General features: G+C 47.1%; 1 protein-coding gene across 3 annotated transcripts in view; it reads right to left on the bottom strand.

Annotated features, from left to right (window-relative positions):
- Positions 1-2,027: 2,027 nt before the first annotated feature.
- The window catches only part of ARIH2 (ariadne RBR E3 ubiquitin protein ligase 2), a 64,311-nt gene continuing 44,360 nt past the window's right edge, over positions 2,028-21,978 (bottom strand). For all 3 annotated transcript variants that reach the window (XM_062200824.1, XM_062200823.1, XM_062200825.1), the window contains 12 exons: positions 18,392-18,455; positions 17,132-17,282; positions 16,263-16,384; positions 15,130-15,239; positions 13,381-13,498; positions 12,374-12,424; positions 12,262-12,283; positions 9,321-9,472; positions 7,867-8,010; positions 7,188-7,256; positions 4,509-4,592; positions 2,028-4,298 (listed from right to left, as the gene is read on the bottom strand). In XM_062200824.1, the coding sequence (XP_062056808.1) occupies positions 4,227-4,298; positions 4,509-4,592; positions 7,188-7,256; positions 7,867-8,010; positions 9,321-9,472; positions 12,262-12,283; positions 12,374-12,424; positions 13,381-13,498; positions 15,130-15,239; positions 16,263-16,384; positions 17,132-17,282; positions 18,392-18,455 (1,159 nt within the window). In that variant the 3' untranslated portion in view covers positions 2,028-4,226. The remainder of the gene's footprint in view (positions 4,299-4,508; positions 4,593-7,187; positions 7,257-7,866; positions 8,011-9,320; positions 9,473-12,261; positions 12,284-12,373; positions 12,425-13,380; positions 13,499-15,129; positions 15,240-16,262; positions 16,385-17,131; positions 17,283-18,391; positions 18,456-21,978) is intronic.

Genomic DNA, 21,978 nt, shown 5'->3' with positions numbered 1-21,978 from the left:
CACATCCACTGGTCCAGCCACCCCAGGGGCCATGTTGCCATTTCTTGAGGGTACTGCAGAGAAACAATGTCCCACAGGAGAGGCTGTGGACTTCCCGGGGACAGAGAGGAAGCAGGTATCAATGAGAACTGTTGTGGCTTAGCTAAACCTGGGGTGTGAGCCAGGCACCACCAGTGTGCAGCATCTCGCTTCAGACGGAGTGGAAAGCGAAACTCAGGTGGCAGCCATGCAAGGGGGGGGAACATTCCCCTCCCTCACTGCGTATAACCTGCCAGGTGCAGAGGCGGAGGCAGTAAGGATCTGGTCCTTTTCTCCTAAAATGAGTTCCCAAAGAAATGTTTCTCAAATAGGTGTAAATTCTATTACCAATTTAGGACTGTTCAAATTGCCTGCAGCGGGGCTGGAGCTGTGGCATAGCAGGTAAAGCCACTGCCTGCAGCACTGGCATCCCATATAGGCCCCGGTTCAAAACCCCACTGCTCCACTTCCGATCCAGCTCCCTGCTAATGGCCTGGGAAAACAGTGGAAGAAGGTCCCCTGCACCTTCACGGGAGACCCGAAGAAGCTCCTGGCTCCTGGCCCAGCTCCAGCTGTTGCGACCATTTGGGGAGTGAACCAGCAGATGGAAGATCTCTCAGCCTCGGCCTCTCTGCCTTCCAAATAAATAAATAAATCTTTAAACTTCCCCAAACCACAGGACTCTCCTACATTCTTCAGTATGATAAATACAGAGCAACAGAATCACACCCAAGCCTTGGTTAGCACCAGGGATCTCACTGCTTTTTGGTTCCGAAGAATCAATGTTGAGACTATTTCCTTCCAGACCTTAAAACAGTATAATTAGGTCAGCATAAAATTCTCACATACCTTAACCTATTTCCCTGAACTGAGTTAGGCTGCCAGAGCGGCAAATAGGCTGCAAAAATCTGTCTCACCTCTATTCTGATCCACCTGCTGTCCACCGTGGGAATTTCACCACCACATCACACAGCACCATTTCTCAGCCTTAAAAACCTCTGCTCCTTTTGATGCCATGGTAGTGCTGCCTCAACCACTGGTACCCACACAGTAAAATCTGGGGCTTGTGTCAATCCGTGTTCTCGTCTGTAACTGGACTTCCACGTAGTTTCTAACAGCAAACATAATTTGTTTTGCCACTTAGTAGCAGTGGCCAGGGGCCCTGGGTAAGTTGGTTTTGACCAGCTGCCTCACAGGGAGACGGTAAGGACTGAGTGGGCCTATGCTCAACCACCGTTAGTGACTGTCTTGCAGGAACATGAACTGCCCTGGCTTGTTGGTTGACAACCATGACTTTAGTGCCCAGAACAGAACTCAACATACAAGTGATGCTCAGCTGCTGGTGTTGAACCCCTGGGGGCAACATGGACAATCCTGCCACCAGACATAGCTAGAATGTGCTGTCTCCTATTGTCGCTTTTTAGGATCATCAAGGGTATGGTGCAGATTCCATGGCACTCTTTTCCACTGATATTCAGAGGGGAAGCCCTGTGCATGGAAGGTCCGTTAGCCCTCAGCCTTGCTGCTCCGGGAAAATATTCACTTGTGACCAACTCCATCTGTGTGCCCATGGATTGGAGGCTCCTGGAGGATAAAGCCTGTGTATCTTTTTTAATACAATTTTTTTTTAACATTCCATAAGGTTTTTATACCCCCAAACATGGCTTTTGTCCCAATTCATTTCTTCATAGATAGCATGGTCCCTGTGAAGCCACAACTCCCTCTGCTATGCTCCACGGCCCCACCTCCCATGTCTGCTTTGGAGAGGCCCAGAGGTTTTCTGAATGGGGCCCGGGGCACTTACATCAGTACCCTGCCACAATCCTGGGCCATCAGTGCTGAGCAGAGTTTCAGCCGGCACCTGGCGACCACATACAGGTGCTCGCTCTCCAGACAGCTCCAAAGGGAAGGTCCCTCATCTCACGCTCACTGGCCAGGCTCTTTGGGGGTTCAGAAAGCTAGGTGACCCTTTGAAGAAAGACTCTACACACACTTTTATAATCAGAAACTTACAGTTTATTTTTGAATAAACTACTCAATGCTGAGCAGATGACATTGCCTCAATTAACTTTTTCTTTGAAGAAAAACAAAGAAATATGGTAATCATGAAAACACTACATCTCTTTCTCTCTCTTTAACCCTTTGTAGGGTACAAAACTCTGCCTGACTTTTCCCCTCATCTTCCTGATAACATGAACGAAAGACAGCCACCAGAGGCACAAAAGGAAGCTCACCACAGACCAAGAGCTACAGGCCATGGTCTGGGCACAGAAGTCTCTGCAGCTCCAATGGTCAGGGCCACAGGCGAAGCAAGTACAGGACATGGCAGCTGTGCAGTCCCCCCAAATGGCAGCGTGTGACTTGGAGTACAGAGCTGCAGCTCAGGTCATGTGCAATGGGGGTGTCGAAGAAAGGACTCTCTTGAGAGGTAAAGGCTCCAGATACCAGGTTACTCCTTTGCTAACACAGCATTCACACCCCACCCCAGGTCCCCAGCAGGCTCTCCTGTCATTCAGTTTCACACACAGACACACACACACAGACACACACACCCCATTCCATTCTGGGTTTACTGGCTACGATCCCACTTTGTTCTCCCAATCCACCCCACAGTCCCTCTTCTCACTGAAGAAGACATGAAGAGATAAACTCTAAAGGGAAAAAAGGGAAGCCGTAGCCAGCCACGTACCCCATGACCCCAAGAGTCACAGCTGTCTTTTGTCTTCAAGAATGACTCAAAGTTTTACAGCTTACTGGAGGTGAAAATGAATGAAAAATCAAAGAATTTCCACCACAATATTCCCAGACCTCCTGATCAGCTCTCCCTGATGGGCAAGGAGGCCCTGGTGAGTACAGACAGCTCTGTCAGTCTGAGTGGAGGCACTGAACAAAGCCATAGAAACCCCAGAGATCACAGATCTAACTTTTCAAAGGCCCACAGGACCATGTTCAGGACAGGCACGACACCAGGTGAACACCTGCTCCCTTGCAAAAGTTGGCTCTTTCCTCTGGTCAGCCACTCCTCACACAGGAGCTGAGACGTCAAACCAAGGACTCTCTTGGCCTTAAATTCCCAGGCCCTCGAGGCGGTGTCCTCCGACAGCTCATAAACAGGCGGAGGGGAGCACAGCCTCTCCCTCAGCAGCTGCTCGACACGTCCAGACAGCATGACCCGGCCCTGAGCCAGGAGGCCAGTGCCTCGGGAGGGCACGCTGAAGTCTGATCCTGATGGCGGTCAGGGGAGACTGCAGCGAGTGTCCCAGACAGCTGTCCCTGACTCTGGTCAGAGCGACACTACTTGGATTCTGGCATAAGAGAAGGGACCCAGGTAAAGCAAATTTATTTTGGAGAACAACTCCCCTCAAAAGTGGATCTGTATGTTAGGAGACAAAAGGAAGCACATGCTGAACCTGTGTCTCCTGTGTGGAGGATACAACCCTCCTGTGGGCTCTGGCCTCAGGAGTCAGACCCAGGCAAACCTCACGTTCAAGAACAGAGATGAGCCCACAGGCACAAGCGCCACCAGAGGTGACGACACCCCATGGCAAGCAGACTCAATTTTAACTGTCTCCTTACTGCCAAGGAAAGGTGGGGGCCTGACTGTGACCCCATGCCCATTATGCAGGCCTCCTCAAACCCCCACCATGTGCCACCCATGCTTTCTCCTTAGGACCCAGTGGTGGTCAAACATGTCAAACTGGAAAGTGATGGCCGCCCTGGGGCCCACTTGCAGCACAAACATTCTGAGGCAGGATGGGTGGGCAGCATATGTTACATTCTAAGTAAAATAGCTAGAGGGTGAAACACTCCAAGGCCAATTTATTTTTAAAAAGGGCTTTGTGTTATCCTATGGTTTGTTTGCCTTTTTTGTTGTATAATCATACAACCTCTGAAGATTACGTAAGTTGTAATGATCTAATACTATTAATAGCCATTCAGAAAAAACTTTCCCTCCCTCCCAACAACCATCCAGGGGGAATTAAAAGTCCTGAAAAGAGGCCAATTCAACATGGCCTCTACCCTGGTAGAAACAAAAAGCAAAAAGATGAGAAGAAAACATAAAATGACTAAGAGGTGTTGCCAGTGTCTCTCAGGAGTGGGGCCCTGGGGTCGCCTGGGGTCGTGAAGGCAGAGCCTGCAGCATGCAGTGTGGCAGTCAGGAGACCTCGCAGCCACATCTTCCTCACCCCAGCACGGCCACGTCCAGCTTAGGTGTCATGGAAATCCTTCAGCAGGGTTCTCCTCCGCTGCTCTGCTATGTGCATCTGGTTCTCCAAGTCCTGCACCGGGAAGCAAGATGGCTGCTTGCATGGCCCCAGGCTTCGGAGCAGAGTAACCAAAGCCACGTGTACCATGCCAGGGGGTCCAAACAAAAAACTCTGCCCTCCCCACCTTTCTTGGCAGAAGCTTCCAGTTCAGAAACCAGTACCTTGTGCCTCCTGCTACCAGGCCAGCCCTCTCTCATCTGCCAGAGGACAGCAGGCACTTACCCCTCTGTCATAGCTGTCAGCACGTTCCACTTTCCACGAGAGGTTTTCGATCTCAGCCTCCAGCTGAGCCTGCTGGTATTCAAACTGTAAGGGCAGGGTGAGAGGATGAAAAGGAGGGGGCTGTAGCCAGGCAGAGCTGGTAGACAGAGGGCACATGCAGCTACAGAAAACCTTGACACTGTCCTCGGAAAGCACTGTCACTCCCTGTGCCCAGGGCCAGCAAGCAAAATCCAAACAAAAGGTTGCACAGTGGCAGGCATTTAACAAGCAGTTGACACTGGCTAGGATGCCTGCATCCCACATGGGCGTATCTGGGCTCCACACCCAGCTCTGGCTCCCGCTTCTGCCAATGGAGATAATGGGAGGCAGCAAGGAATTGGGCCCCTGCCTGCCATACGTGTAGATCTGGACTGAGTTCTCAGTTCTGGCTTTGGATCCAGCCAAGAACTGTGGCAGGCATTTGGGGAGTCAATCAGTGGATGGGAGCGGGTGTGCACGTGCTCGCTTTCTCTGCCTCTCAAATAAGGGGGGGGAGGCTACTTGAAGAATATGGTCACATGGCACAGCCACATTTTTTCCCCAGCTCTTCTACAAATCAAGCATCTTGAAAATACTTAGTACTTAGAAATCTGAGGAGATAAAAGCTTTGTGTATAAAGGTTTTCCTCAGTTCCTATTTACAATAGTGGAGACCAGAAACAATAAATATCCCAAATCACGGTACAATCATATAATGGAGCACTTACAGCCATTAAAACATAACACCTGGGGTAGACATTGTGGTGCAGGGTGTGGTCACTGTGAGTGCCTGAGTTAGAGTCCTTTCCGCTTCGTATCCAGCTCCCTGCTCATGTGCACCCTGGGAGGCAGTGAGGGATGGCCCATGTGCTTGGTCCCTGTCACCCACATGGCAGACCTGGATGGCTCTTAGCTGTGGTCTGCCCAGCCTTCCCCTCCCCCTCCCCCTCCCTCCCATTATAGACGTTTGAGGAGTGAACTAGTGGATGGACGAGATCGCTCATCATTTTGCCTTTCAAATACACTCTTTCTTTTTTTTAAAAAAAAAAAAACGATTTACTTATTTGAAAGGCAGAGTTAGAGGTCTTCCATCCACTGGTTCATTCCCCAAACGGCCACAATGACCAGGGTTGGCCAATCCAAAGCCAGGAGCTAGGAGCTTCTTCCGGGTCTCCCACGTGAGTGCAGGGGCCAAGGACTTGGACCATCCTCTGCTACTTTCCCAGGTAATATGGTCAGGGAGCTACATTGAAAGTGGAGCAGCCAGGCTGGCGCCGCGGCTCACTAGGCTAATCCTCCACCTGCGGCGCCAGCACCCCGGGTTCTAGTCCCAGTCGGGGCGCCGGATTCTGTCCCAGTTGCTCCTCTTCCAGGCCAGCTCTCTGCTGTGGCCTGGGAGTGCAATGGAGCTGCATCCACAAGGGAGACCAGGAGAAACACCTGGCTCCTGGCTATGGATCAGCATGGTGCGCTGGCCACAGCGGCCACTGGGGAGTGAACCAATGGAAAAAGGAAAACCTTTCTCTCTCTCTCTCTCTCTCTCTGTCCATTCTGCCTGTCCCAAAAAAAAAAAAAAAAAAAGGTGGAGCAGCCAGGACTCAAACGGGCACCCATATGGAATGCCAGCACTACAGGTAGTGGCTTTACCTGCTATGCCACAGCAGAGGGCCCTACATAAATATTCTTTAAAACAAATGGTATTGGCCGGCGCCGTGGCTCAATAAGCTAATCCTCCGCCTTGCGGCGCCGGCACACTGGGTTCTAGTCCCAGTCGGGGCGCCGGATTCTATCCCGGTTGCCCCTCTTCCAGGCCAGCTCTCTGCTATGGCCCGGGAGTGCAGTGGAGGATGGCCCAAGTCCTTGGGCCCTGCACCCCATGGGAGACCAGGAGAAACATCTGGCTCCTGCCTTTGGATCAGCGCGGTACGCTGGCCGCAGCACACTGGCCGCAGCGGCCATTGGAGGGTGAACCAACGGCAAAGGAAGAGCTTTCTCTCTGTCCCTCTCTCTCTCTCACTGTCCACTCTGCCTGTCAAAAAAAAAATAAAAATAAAAAAATAAAATAAATAAAACAAATGGTATTTACAAGTCCATCAAATAGTGACAGCTGTAACAGTAAACTGTTCTAACAATAAAGAGTTATATTTATATATATATCCTTGTCTTACATATACTTTTTTTTCCTTATATATACTTTTTAAAGACTAGAAAATGTTAATCAACAGTGGTCATCTTTCTGGTGAGATTATGAATGAAAAGTTTTGAATGTTTTCCAACAATTAACAAATGCAAATCACTTTATAATCAGCGGGGAGAAAACTTTACCTGAGAAAACTGAACAGTGGTATAAGAATATCGACTCTAACTTAGCAACATGCATGCCGATATCCTCCCAAGGAACCACTCTCTCAGCTAATCCTCCTCTAAGCACAGTTGGTCGTCTGGAGGCTTAGGTGCATGTGCCTTACTATTAGCCAAACGACAGCACCTGAGATGTGTCTGAGAGGCCCAGAGTAGAAACAAGATTTTGGCAATTCCATAGTTGCGTTTTGAGCTTGCCCTCCCAATGATCGGAGTCCATCCTGAGCTGTCCTTTGAAGTGCTGAAGGAAAGGGCACCGCTGAAGCTAACAGGGCAGAGTGCAGGGACGGCTTTGCCTTACCAGCTTCTTCCTGGGTCCAGACTCCATGTAGTATGCATATGGATAGGTGTATTGCAGAGTGTACCGACACTGCAGTAGGAGAGAAGAGAAGGGACCTGTGTCTGTGATTCTAATCTACCTGTACCTCAGGTGGCTCTTAAAACTCTTGCCCCACCATGCAGATTAACCTGGCTCTACAGATCTGGGCCTGAAAGAATCAGAGGCCAGCCAAGGAGAAGACGGACGAGGGCAAGACATGGGGAAAGCAGACACAGAGCTGGTCACAGAACACCCACCTCTCCTTTTTCAAACTGTGATTCATTACCAGCACTGCCTCAGTGACTTCTCCTTCTTGGGTTGGACATCAGAGTCCACATATCTATCTCAATATTTGTCCAAAGACTATCTTTTCATTTTCCTTTGCACGATGCAGAGATGGGACAAAGGGAGAGGAAAGGGACTCTAGTTTTCCCTGCAGGCAGAGGCAGAACGCTATTCTTAGGAAGCCTCTGATTTCCAGCGAAGGACTGGGTCCCTCAAGGGCCCAGCACAGGGAAATGTGGGCTCATCAGCAGAAGCACATTAGGCTGTGCAGGGGGGGTGCTAACGACTCCCACTCCCCACAAGGCCTCCCACCCTCAGAGGTACCCTGATGGGGCCAGGCACTGGAGAGGGGATCCAAGAGCGAGGTGGTAGATACCTTGGCCAAGAGCTTGGCAGCGTTCTGTAGATACTGCCAGTCGATCCACGTCCCCAGGTTGTTCATAACTCTCTCTTGAATCTTTTCATGAATCCGCTGGTATGTCTGTGCCTCTAGCTGCAAGCTTTTGTTGTGGTTTTCCCACTAGAGGGCACAGAAGGAAGGAGAAAGCTGCAGGAATCCCGGGAGGGTCCACAAGTCCACAGGTCCACACACTCAGGACGCACCTTTGGCTGGCAGGGCATGACGAAAGACTTCTCGAACTACGGGGAGGGTGTGGCCTCCACAGTGCAGGAAGGGCTTGTTTTCAGTGCACCCATGAGAACAGTTTCAATAAACCCACAAGAACAGCTCTCTGCCTGCCGAAGCACTCCATCCCACTGGGGCAAAGGGACTCTGGTCCTGACAGCCAAGCAAAGTGGGGGCCCCCACTGGTTTACTGTGCTTAGGGACCAACTGTCATACTCTGACTTCTGAAGGGTCTCCCTAGGGGAAACCGTTCCCTAATTCTGACCACTAAGAAGGCACTGGAGGGCCAGTGTTGTGGCTCAGTGGGTTAGGCTGCTATTGTATGGGCACCGGTTCATGTCCTGGCTGCTCCACTTCCATTTCAGCTCCTTGCTAATGGCCTGGGAAAGCAGAGGAAGACGGCCCAAGTGCTTGTGCCCCTTTACCCACAAAGGAGACCTAGGATAAAGCTCCTAACTTTGGCCTGGCTCAGCCCTGGTCGTTGTAGGCATCTGGGGGTGTAAATCAGCAGTTGGAAGATCTCTCTTTCTCTATTTGAAATAAATAAATAAAATTTAAAAAAAAGCCGGCGCCGTGGCTCAACAGGCTAATCCTCCGCCTTGCGGCGCCGGCACACCGGGTTCTAGTCCCGGTCGGGGCACCGATCCTGTCCCGGTTGCCCCTCTTCCAGGCCAGCTCTCTGCTGTGGCCAGGGAGTGCAGTGGAGGATGGCCCAAGTCCTTGGGTCCTGCACCCCATGGGAGACCAGGAGAAGCACCTGGCTCCTGCCATCGGAACAGCGCGGTGCGCCGGCCGCAGCGCGCTACCGCGGCGGCCATTAGAGGGTGAACCAACGGCAAAAGGAAGACCTTTCTCTCTGTCTCTCTCTCTCACTGTCCACTCTGCCTGTCCAAAAAAAAAAAAAAAAAAAAATTTAAAAAAAAGCACTGGAATGAAAACTGTCTAATGAGTCTTCATTATCCTTTAATCCATCGTTAACTGAGGTCAGTTCCATGTCCCTCTCCAGCTGTGGCTACCCAGAGAGCCTGAAAGGCACAGGTATAGAGGTAGCACCAGGGCTACTGGCAGGAGCTTCATTCACTGAGTTCTCTATGGATAGGCTGGCTCTGGTTACCAGTCAGCCCAGTCAGCCCACCCAGCCCACCCAGGTAGGTTAACTACAAGAAGCCCACCCTGGTGGGATGGGCACAGAAAAAGATGCCTACCCTCTCAAAGTAGAACAAGTACTTCTTGAGGGCCTCCCTGGCCTGGGCTTGCTGGCTTTGGTTGACAATGTCAGGATTCTCCTTGTACCGACTGCACTCATAGTATTCACTGCCATGAGTCTTCCAATCTCCTAGACACATCCAGCAGAAGTCTGCACAGAACAAAGGGAGAGTCACTTACAGCCATAAGACAAACCCACATCCCTCCAAGGCACTGGCAAAGCAGTGGGATGGACAGACCCAGAGGTACCACCTGACTAGAACATCCTGGCTGCCTCTTTCCAGAGGGAACATTCCCTCCCATTATCCCTGAGGCCTGTCCTTGCTGATATGACAGCTTATGGATATTCACCATTCCATGAGGACATGTGCTCTGTGCCTATTAATTTCAACATAAGTAGATGCGGACTATACAAGAACCACGGGCCTGCTGTGTCAGTACTACTCTAAGAAGCAGAAACTTGCGCAACTGAAGCCCACCTGGTTGGCTAGAACACACACCATCTGTATATCCAATCTCTCATCCTCCTAACACTTGACCTAGGAAGATGTTTGTATGTGAAGCTGGTCCTCTTCTTTTTTTTTTTTTTTTAAGATTTATTTATTTGAAAGGCAGTGTTATAGGAGGAAGTGGGGGGGGCAGATGGGAGAGAGAGAATATCTTCCATTAGCTGGTTCACGTTCCAAATGGCAGGGGCTTGACTAGCCTGAAGCCAGGAGACCAAAACTCCATCTGGGTCTCCCATGTGGGTAGAAGGAGTCCAAGTATCTGGGCCATCTTCTGCTGCTTTCCCAGGCACATGAGCAGGGAGCTGGATTGGAAGTGGAGCAAGTGGGACTTAAATCCACAGCCATATGGGATGCCAGCATTGCAAGTGGCAACTTAACCCGTGGCACCGCAATGCCAGCACCTCCCCTTGTTGTTTTTTAAGAAGATTTATTTATTTATTTATTTATTAAAAGGCACAGAGACGGGCAAGGGAGGGAGTGAGAGAAAAGGGGAGAGGAAGGGCAGGTGAGGCTGGGGGAGGTGCATGATTCTGCTTCCAAACTAAGGAAGCAAAAAGGAAAAATTTAAGATACCCTTACAGATGCCGTACATCCCAATAATTACTACAGCCTAAGGGAGCAGGGTCAACCACAGTTCGTCTGTATGTCCAATATGTAGTCGATGTCCTGTCTGCAGAGACCCTGATGGTGGTAGATAAACTCTGCTCAGGCTCTTGTCAAGTTGTAGGGAAGCTAAAGCCAAACCCAGAGACCCAAAGGCCATTCAACTTCTCCTGGGAGCCTTCATCTAACAGTGGCAATGCTGCCCTCTCCCTAGCAGCTTGTGCTTGCTACTGTTTCAAATAACACATTGGTTAGGGTTGCTCCATAAGCAGTATAATTAATTACACAGCAAAGAGCTGTAGTTAACTCTGAGTCTTGAGGGATGGGGAGGCTGACTGGGGAGAGGCACACAGGGAGCTTCTTAGAAATCAGCAATGTGCTGGGTCCTGGGGTCACCCTTCTTTAAACTCTGTGTGTGAATGATGCACTGTTCTCTCTCACTCACACACCTAGAGAGAGAGAGGAAATATGCCATTACTCTTGGCCCGTCTTTGTTCTATACTTCAGTCACTGCTCGTGTCTGGGACCTTACCACATCTACCCTGATTACAGGGGGCTCCTGGTAACAGCACTAGCACAGACCCTTATAAAATGAAACTCTTGGGGGTCTCTGAAGAGACCACTGAAGTAACTTTGTAGGAGACCTACTTGGATATATTTCCATTTCAAGAAAGCAAAAACCAATAGGCTCTAGCTATGTAAATTGCTCCTTATAGATGAAGAGACCCAAGAGGCCACATTAAAAGACACTCTGGACATTTTATGATACCTCAAGGAAAGGGCTGGTGCTGTGGCGTAGCAGGTAAAGCCACTGTCTGCAGCGCCGGTGTCCCATATGACCACCGGTTCGAATCCCAGCTCCTCCATTTCCGATCCAGCTCTAGGGAAGCAGTAGAAGATGGCCCAAGGCCTTGGGCCCCTGCACCCATGTGGGATACCCGGATGAAGTTCCTGGCTTCTGGTTTCAGATCAGTGCAGCTCCAGCCATTGTGGCCATCTAGGGAGTGAACCAGTGGATGGAAGACCTCTGTCTCTCTCCCTCTGCCTCTCTGTAACTCTGGCTTTCAAATAAAATAAGTAAGTCTTAAAAAAAAAATCTCAAGGCAAAACTATAATTTTGCTACCTCTTATAAAACCATAGACAGCCTGCTCTAAAAGGTACCTAGGGATAGGTTTTTGGTGTAGGGGCTAAGATACCATTTGGGATGCCCATATCCTTATCAGAGTACAAGTCTGGCTTTTAGTTTCTGATTTCAGTTCCCTGTAATGAAGAACTTGGGAGGCAGCAGGTGATGGATACCTGCCACCCACATGAGAGATCCAGGTGGAGTTCCCAGCTCCTGACTTAAGTCTCATCCAGCCCTGGCTGTTGTGGGCATTTGGGCAGTGAACCAGCAGATGGAGTATTTCTGTCTCTGTGTCTTTCGAACAAAATGAAAATACATACATATATAAATGGAAAAATAAAAATAAATCTATCAGTTAGCATAGGTAAGACCCATGCTGCTTATCTGCCTTGGCAAAAATTAAAAACACAAAAAACACAGTAACATTTTATTGGATGCCTAAGTATCATGAGATCATCCCACTCTCGACTTCTGACTGTCTGTGTCAGCCAAGATGGCAGTGGGATAAAACGAAGGATCAAAATACTAATAAAATAAAAAATCAACAGGGCTGTATGCTGGTTACGATTATTGTATTGTGACTGAGGCAGCCCTTTGCTTTGTCATATCATTACAAAGTATTCAAAAAACAATCACTGGAGACCAAGCACAAGAAACACAGATCGTGCCACTGCACCTTAAGCATCAAGCCTGGGACTCACCGTGTTTACACTTGGAGCATTGCTGTCAGAGGGAAACAGAAGAGAACATGTTAAGGACACGCTGACCAAAGGCTCCATGTCACACATGCACAGTGTACAGGCTTCTGCTCACCATGTGATTGCAGCCTCCATTCTTCTCAATGCAGATGTTGCACTTGGGACACTGAGGAGACAGAAGGGCGCCGTTAGGCTCACACACCATCAGGCCGGTTCTAAGACAAATTACACAAAGCGCCTGGCACCCGTGCCCAGTAGCTCATCGTGCGAGCACTTCTGGGGAGGAGCATCTCACTTAAATGTGGCAGGTCGCTGAGGCTGGAATAGCAATTCAAGGAAATGAGGTCAGCATGTTTGCTCTGAAACACTTGAAGCACCAGCTGAGCCCCACTAAGTCACACACCATCTGTCCCTGCCATGAAGCGGCTCAGATTAAGCACAGGCTGAATCAGCAGCAGGCCTGCCCGCTTGGGAAGACTGCCCAAGGAGCACAAGACCTGCCACGCTGGATTAGGCCCCGGCCAGCCTGTCTGTACTTCTGCTTCCAGAGAGGATAAGGGAATCACCTCTACAGCTCCCCTCTCTCACCGAGAGCCCAGCAGCCCCATGCAGCACTGAGCTGCAGGAGCAAGTCTGATGCTGTGTCTCCCACTGCCACGAACGAGACCAGATTTCATGATGTCACAGTCACAGCTGTGCTCGCGAGGGAACTGACTCGGAAAGAGACTGGCATAGCAAACAGTGGCCCCTAGAGCCTGCAGGCCATGCTTTCCCGTGGGAAGCTTCAAAATGATAACTGGGCAGATTTGGGCTTGTGTTACAGCATCGGTATTTATCAGGTGTAGCTATTAACAACCTCTTTCCCAGGGTGATTAAAGCCTGGTAACTATTCTAGTTAGTTTCCCTTTGGGTCAGTTACAAGTATTTTGGCATTTTATTAAAATAAATACACCCACAGAATTCCATGATAAACTGTTGCAAACGCCTGATAAGTCTGAGTGAGGGTTCACAGCCCCCAGCAGGGCCCCTGGATGTTTTGCTCTCAGATGACCGATCTCCAGGGTAGAGCCCTGGGCAGCTCTAAGGAAGGCTGATCCGTGACAGTTAAGATACGGTCCTTACGTCTTTAGTGTGGGCACTAATGTAGTTGGCCGTTTCAGAGTCATCTGCACACTTCGTGAGCCATTTCCGGATTGTGGCGCAGTCTGTGGGGGCGTGATACATCTGACGACACTTGAAACTTAAAATTGGAAAAGAAAAACATTCAAATAGTTATTAAATCAGAGTTTCATGTTTTAAATTTTTCTTTTGTTCAAGCCAACTGATCCTGAATTAGAGCTTTTAAGTCACCTCGTGAGGCCTCTGGAACTTTTACTTACCCAGGATTACACTGATAAAACGTCTGAACGTCTCTTCAGCCTGAGCCCTTCTAAGGCATGCTTTCAACATGCCCAAATGGAATACTTCTGCTTAAATATGTGTGTGGGGTCAACCCTACAGGAAAAGGTGGCAAACATAGAGCCGAGCCTCTTAAGGCATGATGAGGTGTCCTGAGAAGGAGCTTCTGGCTCAGATCTAAGACAGGACCGATATTTACCTCGCCAGCCAATGTGCTCGCAAGGATGAACAAATGCCCAAACCTGTACAATCTGTAGGTATAGGGTGTAGCTTTCATCTGCCTTTGATCCAAGACAACAGCATTTTGTCGATAGCAAAGGCCCTTAGGCATAAAAACAAACACAGGCCCAAGAGAAAGAAGTCCATGATGTGGGGCAAAGGAGAAAGAGCAAGCACATTAGTTGCTCTTAATCTCTGGTGGGCCACAGAATTCCTCAGAATTTCCTGTCTGGAAAGGCAGGCCTGCTTTCTGTGCGCATACATCATGTTTTCCATGTAGTTTTTCTGAAGCCCATCGTGAATCTTTCTGGGGGGCACAATTAGGAAAACAGATCTGGACCTACATGATGACTCTGCCAGTTACATTTATCTTGCACCTCAGTTTTCCCACCTAAACATAAGGGTCAATGGCAGCACCCATTATACACGGTGATAATGCGAGGAAAGTGATCAGGATAGTAGCTTTCACCTGGTAAGTCCTCAGTACACTTTATTTCCATGATAATTACTAAATGGAACAAGTGTTGAATAGATATAGAACACATTTATGAATTATAGCTTTACCAAAAAAATCAGTCAAGACAGATTAAAATGTTGAAGGTTAGGGCTGGTTCTGTGGCATGGCAGGTAACACCAGCATCCTATATGGGTGCTGGTTCGTGTCCTACTTCTTTTCTGATCCAGCTCTCTGCTACGGCCTGGGAAAGCAGAAGATGGCCCAAGTACTTGGGACCTTGCACCCATATGAGAGATCCAGAAGAAGCTCCTGGCTCCTGGCTTTGGATTGGCTCTGCTCCAGCCACTTCGGCCACTGGGGAGTGAACCAGTGGATAGAAGACTTTTCTCTATCTTTCTCTCTATCTGTAATTCTGCCTCTCAAATAAATAAATGAATAAATAAATAAATAATGTTTTTTAAAAATGTTGAAGACTATAGCTTTTAAATACAGTAAAATGTGAATCTGTAGGCAAACACACACCCACAAAGATAATCTCTGGGCCATGAGTAGCATAAACCATAATGAATTCTCCAAGAATGTGTGCCACTTCCCCATGTCCATACTGAGCATTTATCAAGCACCTTGTGGAACTTGAGATGCTGAGCACAAACCCAAACACTTGGAGCACACCTGCTCTTCTGGCTTAGAGACCCCGCCTCTGCCAGCCCTGCTCTCACACAGAGCAGCAGCAGCAATGCTTTGGAGGAGGATGGGGCATGAGCCCAGGACTGCTCAGTGCTCACACTCACTCTTACCAGAAGACTTCGTTGCACCGATTGCACTGCACTCGGCGAGCTCTAGGCTCCTGTACTCGAATAACCATGGGACAGTCTGCACCAGGACACAGCTGGAGCTGGTAATGACTCTGTCAACACACCAAGGGGAAACAATGAGGACATCCCTTTGTTGTGACCTCCAAATCAGAGGTCCCCCCACCATTACTCAAATGCCTTCTGTTCTTCCAGCTGACAACATACATCAAGGGAATATATGAACTCAGGACAGATGTCGTGAAGACCAGACATTAGCCAAATAATGAGGAAGACCTCTGAATGCTTGGCTTAGGCCAGGTAGTAACTCGCTAGAATGATCTAAGATTCTATTACAAAATAGAACGCAGAATTGTATCTGTGAGATGAATGTGCCTACTGACCAGGGTTGGAAAGGAGCAAAGCCTAGTCAGCTGTGCATAAGACAGCTCTTAAAAGCTCAATAACCCTCAGGAATCTACCAAAGGAAACAAACAAACAGCAAGACTTAATGCTTATCCTTCAGACATGATTGACAAGATCCAGACTATAAATCAATACAATAAGCTTAGACATAAAAAACAAAGATGAAAACTATGCTAATCAAATCTGCAAAACCAGACACATAGCCCAATAGAGGAAAAGGGCTCCCTGTAGGAATCTTGGACAAATATTTATTTAAAAAACAAAAACAAAAACAAAAACAAAACAAAACAAAACAAAAAAAAACACTATACTCCTTTCCTCTATGCTGAGTCACACAGTGAACCAAAGCAACAGCAACTCCTGAGAGATGCCTGCCTTGTGCTCACCCTGACATGAAACAGCTTGTTGAGGTAACTATGTGTATAAGATAGAAATGCATGCCACATCCTACAGAAGAGAAAACCAAGACTCCAGAGAGGGTCCATGGTCACAAGCAAGACCTGGGAATCACACAGTGCTTGTCTGACTCCAGGGCATGTGTTTTTCACTACCATGAGAGTGGTTTTCAAACTCTTTTAAAGCTATGGAGCTCTTTCTTCAAAGGCAGCACCTAATTAATGTATTTGAGTGTATGAATTAAGTAACTATGCTGATCATCTGATGCAAGGTAGGCCCAGGAAGGCAGAGGGCAGAACAACAGGGTCTGGTCATACCTCCACATAGTCCCGGAAGAGGTAGCGCCTGTATTTGTCTCTCAGTTCTTCACTGGGAAGCAACGGAAACACAAAGTCCTCTGGTGTACGAAGTGGACAGTCCTGAGCCATACAAGAGACTCCTATTGAACAAAGACACCCTGATGGACAACTGTGTTGCAAAGACCCAATAACAATATTCTTGTCCACTGTATTAAACCAATAAATTCAGGTTCTATAAGAAACTCTTCAAGCAACAGAATATATTTAAAGAGGAAACAAATTAACATATTTCTGCAGTGATGCAACTTAAATATATTTTAAATTGTATATATATCAAAAGCACCACTAAATAAAAATTTTTTAAATTGTTGTATAATGTTTCTGACCAACAATTTAGTTTTGTGACTTTCAGTAGTATTTGTGCATGATCATCATGAACACAGTAAAATTTTGTGACACTAATTAATGCTAATTAGTGTCAATATCATCAAGTCATAGAATAACAGATACTTTTGTAACTGGATCATCACATTTGATTTGTGCTGTTACCTAAGTGATAGCAACCTCTCTTGTGTATTTCTGAATCACAGCTGCCACTTGGAGAATCAACACAGTGTAGGCAGCTTAAAGGAGAATTCTCCTGAAAGGGAGACAAGGTAGCTTTGCACATACTTCAATATTTACAACAATATCTTTAATTTTCTCATTTTGCAGAGGACGTGAGAAACCCTGCTACAGTTTGGAGTGATGTATTTGTAAACCTCCAGTTCTGACAATAAAAATCTTAATCAGTCTTAGAAGAAAACAGTTTTGCTGAGTGCATGAAAATGCATAGTGAAAGGTAAATACTTGATGCTAGACTCTCAGAAGTTGTGTGGCAGACTCACCCACACCCACGCCGTCCTTGACAAGCACTGAGCAGTGCTGCTCCCAGCAGCTGCGGCAAAACTGGTGCTGACAGGCCAAAGAAAGTAGGTTCTCCTTCCGCACAAACTGCATACACACTGCACAGTGGTGAGGGGGATGGGCTGTGGGGACCTGGAGAAAGGTAGAGGTGTATGAGCCAAGAGGAGGCTGTAGGTCTGGAGAGGGCACAAGGGTGCCTCACGAAGCTGGATGCATAACCCTACAACAAGTGTCAAAGCTCAACCACATGTGCAGGAGGAATCCGAATCAATCCCAAGTGTGCTAAACAGAAAACCCAAATCAGGAAGGCTTCCTGAAAGAGGTGGCACCTAAGCTGGGCTTGCAGAATCACTAGGATTCAGAGATGTAGAAAGAAGAGTGGAATAAAAACTTATAAGTGGCTTATAATGTTTGACTGAAAAACTGAAGATCTCAGAACTGCCCAAGCCCCTAGAAGTCATTTCACTCCCACTCCTCCTGGAGGCTCTTGGGTTCCCTTTGTAAGCAAGGGGACTCTTCAGCACGGCTCATCGGCAAGCCCCACAGACCCAGCCACAGAGGCCGAGGAAAAGAACTCTATTCTTCTGCTTAAGCAGTGTGTTCTGGAAACCTTTCTTCTAAGAGGCTGCAGAGATCCTGTAGCAACGTCAGCTCCAACTCGCCTTAAGAGCACTTTTAATATGGATCTCATTCAAAAAATACACAATGTTCACTGAGCTCCTAGATACATACAAAATTGCTATGCATTATGATTCCTGTGCCAGGAACACACATGTAGAAGTTCAAAGATATAATTAGAGAGGTTTGGAAAGGAAACAGCGTTTGAGAAAAGGTGGCTTGGATTTGAATCTTTAAAAGTGAATTCCATTCCTACCAGCAAAGATGGGGACAGAATCTACACATTCCAGGCCAGGGAAGACACAAGCAGAATTAAAGAGGTATGCTGTTTTCTCAAGCACTCAGATACCCGGGAGCAATGGCGTGAGGCTCAGTTTAAATACAGAGAGGAAGGTAAGGCTGGAGAGAGCACAAGAACAGACAAGCAGACAACGATGTACAATTGATCAAGGAAGAAAAATTTCAAACTACAACAAAAATGGAAGACTCAGGCCTATACTGGAACAAATGGTTTGGGCATGTTGCACTGAAAACAAAGCAACGATGGTTCTCACCAATACTGCAAGTCACAGGCAAGAGGCATGTGCAGTGGGAAAAGCCTCACTCAAGTAAGAGACACTCACATGTTTTGATGGATTAGGTTGAACTCGGGCTTCAACAAGCAGTTGAGCAGAATTGGACTTGTATCTACAAAACAAAAAGCAGAAATAAAGGGAATTAGAAGCTGAAGATATCTTTTTGCCTTAGAACAAGCACAGGATAGACCACTATGTGTTGTGGTCACATTAAATCGTTTGTGTCTAGTTACCTCCTCACAGAACCAAGCTCCCTTTTCCTTTAGTCCACAAACTTCTTTAAGGGGCAGATACTTGGCCTAGTGGTTCAAAAGCTGGGTAAGACACCTGAGCCCCATACTGACATACATAGGTTCAATTCTTGGCTCCAGCTCCTAACCCCAGCTTCTTGTTAACGAGGACCCTGAGAGGCAGTGATGATGGTTCACCTAGTTAGGACCCTGCTACCCACGTGGGAGACCGTCTCCCAGCTTCTGTTGGCCCAATCCCGGCTGTTGTGGGCATCTAGGGGAGTGAAAAGGTGGATGGGAGTTGTCTCTCTGCCTCTCAAATTAAAAAAACTTTCCTTTCAAATTTGGAGCTTCAATTGGTAAAAAGAAAAACAATCCTGGTTTAAAGGTACTAAACTGTAAGAAAAATCATTTTGATGAATAAGATCTGCTTTAAATCTCAGCTGGAAAATCTAAAGAAACAACTCTATCTACAGAAGAGGTAGAATTTCTTAAGACATAAAGGTAAAAAAAAATCTTAAGGTATGCTATACTTAATAACTTCAGTTTATCAGAAAACTTAAAATGAAAACCCAAGTCATAAACTAAAAGATAATTCAATTTAACTGGCAAAGGACTAGTATTCACAATAAAAAACTTCTTAAAAGGACAACTCAAAAAATAAAACAAAAAAAACCACCCAACTGGGCAGAAGACTTCACAGGTATTAGAGGTAGCAGAAAAACTTGCTTAATCTCTTTACCAACCAGGGAAAATGAAATGACTACATACCAATTATACCTTCCAATTGCAAAATTAAGTCAGACAGTAGGAAGAACATTCATCTAAGTGGTACAATCATTTTAGAAAACAGTCTGGCATTATCAAGTAAAGTTGCAGATACACATACACTAAAACCCAGGAATTCACTTTTCCTGCTTAGCCTAAGAAAAATTAAGTGACACCAGGAGCCATCTACAAGAGTCTGCAAAGCTACATTACATTAGTAGTGAAAGATTCAAAATTCACAAAACTTTTTCTGACAGGAGGATAAACGTCCTTTGACAAGAGAATGACATAAAATGCAACCACGTTCATTTAAACAGCTGGAGATTACATACAGTATAATTCCATGTCTATAATGTTCCAAAAATATACAAGACATAACTTACATTAAAAAAAGAATAAGAAATTGATCAACACTGAGTTCAAGATGCTGGTGCCTTGGAGAAGAGGAAAGGAAGGGGATGTAGCCAGGCCAGGATTGTCATCAGAGGCCTCTGAATAAAGGTCAGAAGGTTTCTTATTTGAGTGGACAAGAGAGCGCTTATTATTCTTTAAAGTTTACGTATATCACATACATTTTTTAAAAACACATGATCCTGGGGCCAGCACTGTGGCGTAGCGGGTAAAGCCACCGCCTGCAGTCTGGCATCCCATATGGGCACCAGTTCCAGACCTAGCCACTCCACTTCCCATCCAGCTCTCAGCTGTGGCCTGAGAAAGCAGTAGAGATGGCCCAAGTCCTTGGGCCCCTACACCTGCGTGGGAGATGCAAAAGGAGCTCCTGGCTCCTGGCTTTGAATCAGCTCTGGCCATTGTGGCCAACTGAGGTGTGAGTCAGTGGATGGAAGACCTCTCTCTCTCTGCCTCTCCTCTCTCTGTGTAACTCTGATTTTCAAATAAATATATAAATAAATCTTAAAAAAAAATACATGATCTTTCAGAAAAAGGATTTAATTCCAATCTGGAATGAAGTGTGGCATAAATACATTCAAAAACAAAAACAAAGGCAGGGGCCGGCGCCGCGGCTCACTAGGCTAATGCTCCGCCTCCGACGCCGGCACCCCAGGTTCTAGTCCCGGTTGCCCCTCTTCCAGGCCAGCTCTCTGCTGTGGCCTGGGAAGGCAGTGGAGGATGGCCCAAGTGCTTGGGTGCTGCACCTGCATGGGAGACTGGGAGAAAGCTCCTGGCTCCAGACCAGCGTAGCTCTGGCCATAGCGACCATTTAGGGGGTGAACCAACAGAAGAAGACCTTTCTCTCTCTCTCTCTCTCTCTCACTGTCTGTAACTCTACCTGTCAAAAAAAAAAAAAAAAAAAAAAAGGGCAAGCATTTGGCACAGTGGTTAAGCTATTGCTTGGGATATCTATATCCCATATCAAAATGCCTGGCTCAACTCCCAGCTCTCCACTTATGACGCAACTTCTTGCTAATGTGCACCCTGGGAGGCAGCATGTGATGGTTCAAGAATCTGGGTCCCTACCACCCACGTGGGAGATCTGGAAGAAGCTCCTGGCTCCAACCTAGCCTAGCCCTGGTTGTTATGGCCATCTGGGGAGTGAACCAGCATGTTCACTGTCTCCTCCTCTCTGTAGCTCTTTCAAATAAATAAAACTTCTTTAGAAAAAGAAAAGAAGTATATCTCATCTATGTGATTTCTTTACCTTACCTAGTCAGAATGTTTTCTTCAACTATCCTTGTTGAAGGACCCAATTTATTCTAGTTCCCATTCTAGTATTCTAAATATCTTTAGCCATCCCAAATCTCTACTCTTAAATTATGCTAGAGTTTGGATGGAGATTAAACACATTGAGTTCTTCTTCTAAAATTTTATTCAAGTTATACAAGTTTCATATACTTCACAGTGGTGATCCCCACCCCTCCCTACATTCAGTTCTTGAGTACAGAGCCTAAGAGCGCAATGAGTGAATCCGCCTCTCCCTGAGGGTGCTGAGCTACTCCAGCAGTATGGCCGCTCTGGTTGTGCTGAGCCTGGAGAAGAAAAGGCATGACCTTCCTCTAGAGATAAATAAATGGAATCATTCCAGGCAGAGAAAGGAAGCTGGGAGAGGTGGCTACCAGTGAAATTTTGCTCCCCACGGGTAACTGGACAATGTCTGAAGATATTTTTGATTGTCTAGGACTTGAGGATGTCACTGCTACTGACATCTACTAGGCAGAGCCCAAAGGCACTGTCAAATATCCTAAAATTCACAAAACAGTACTCCACAACAAGAATTACTCAGCCCAAAATGGCAACAGTGTTGAAGATGAGAACTACAGCACTAGACAGAAGCACATGGCTCTGAGGGTGGGGCAGAGATCTTTCCAAAGGATGTAGGAGAAGGAGAAAGTCCTCTTCCCAACCACTTCCAAGACAGCTTGAGATTCCAATGCCTGTGCCTCAAGAGCTCTGGTTCTGGAGTTGGTAGAAAGAAACACTCCAAGGCCCTGCTCACAGATGTGCTGGGTGGTAAAGCAGTCGAGCTCTAAAGACAATATGCCATGGGTTAGGATGCACGACTCACTTGATGTATCCAAGAGAAATAACTGGGATGTTGGCAAGTGTTAACTAGAAGGGCAATGATTAAAAATTAACAGGCCAGAAAATCCAAACTAACTTCACTGTCCAACAATAATCTAT

This window comes from Lepus europaeus, chromosome 9 (assembly GCF_033115175.1).
Source record: "Lepus europaeus isolate LE1 chromosome 9, mLepTim1.pri, whole genome shotgun sequence".
Taxonomy (NCBI): domain Eukaryota; kingdom Metazoa; phylum Chordata; class Mammalia; order Lagomorpha; family Leporidae; genus Lepus; species Lepus europaeus.
This window is presented reverse-complemented; position numbering and strand designations above follow the sequence as displayed.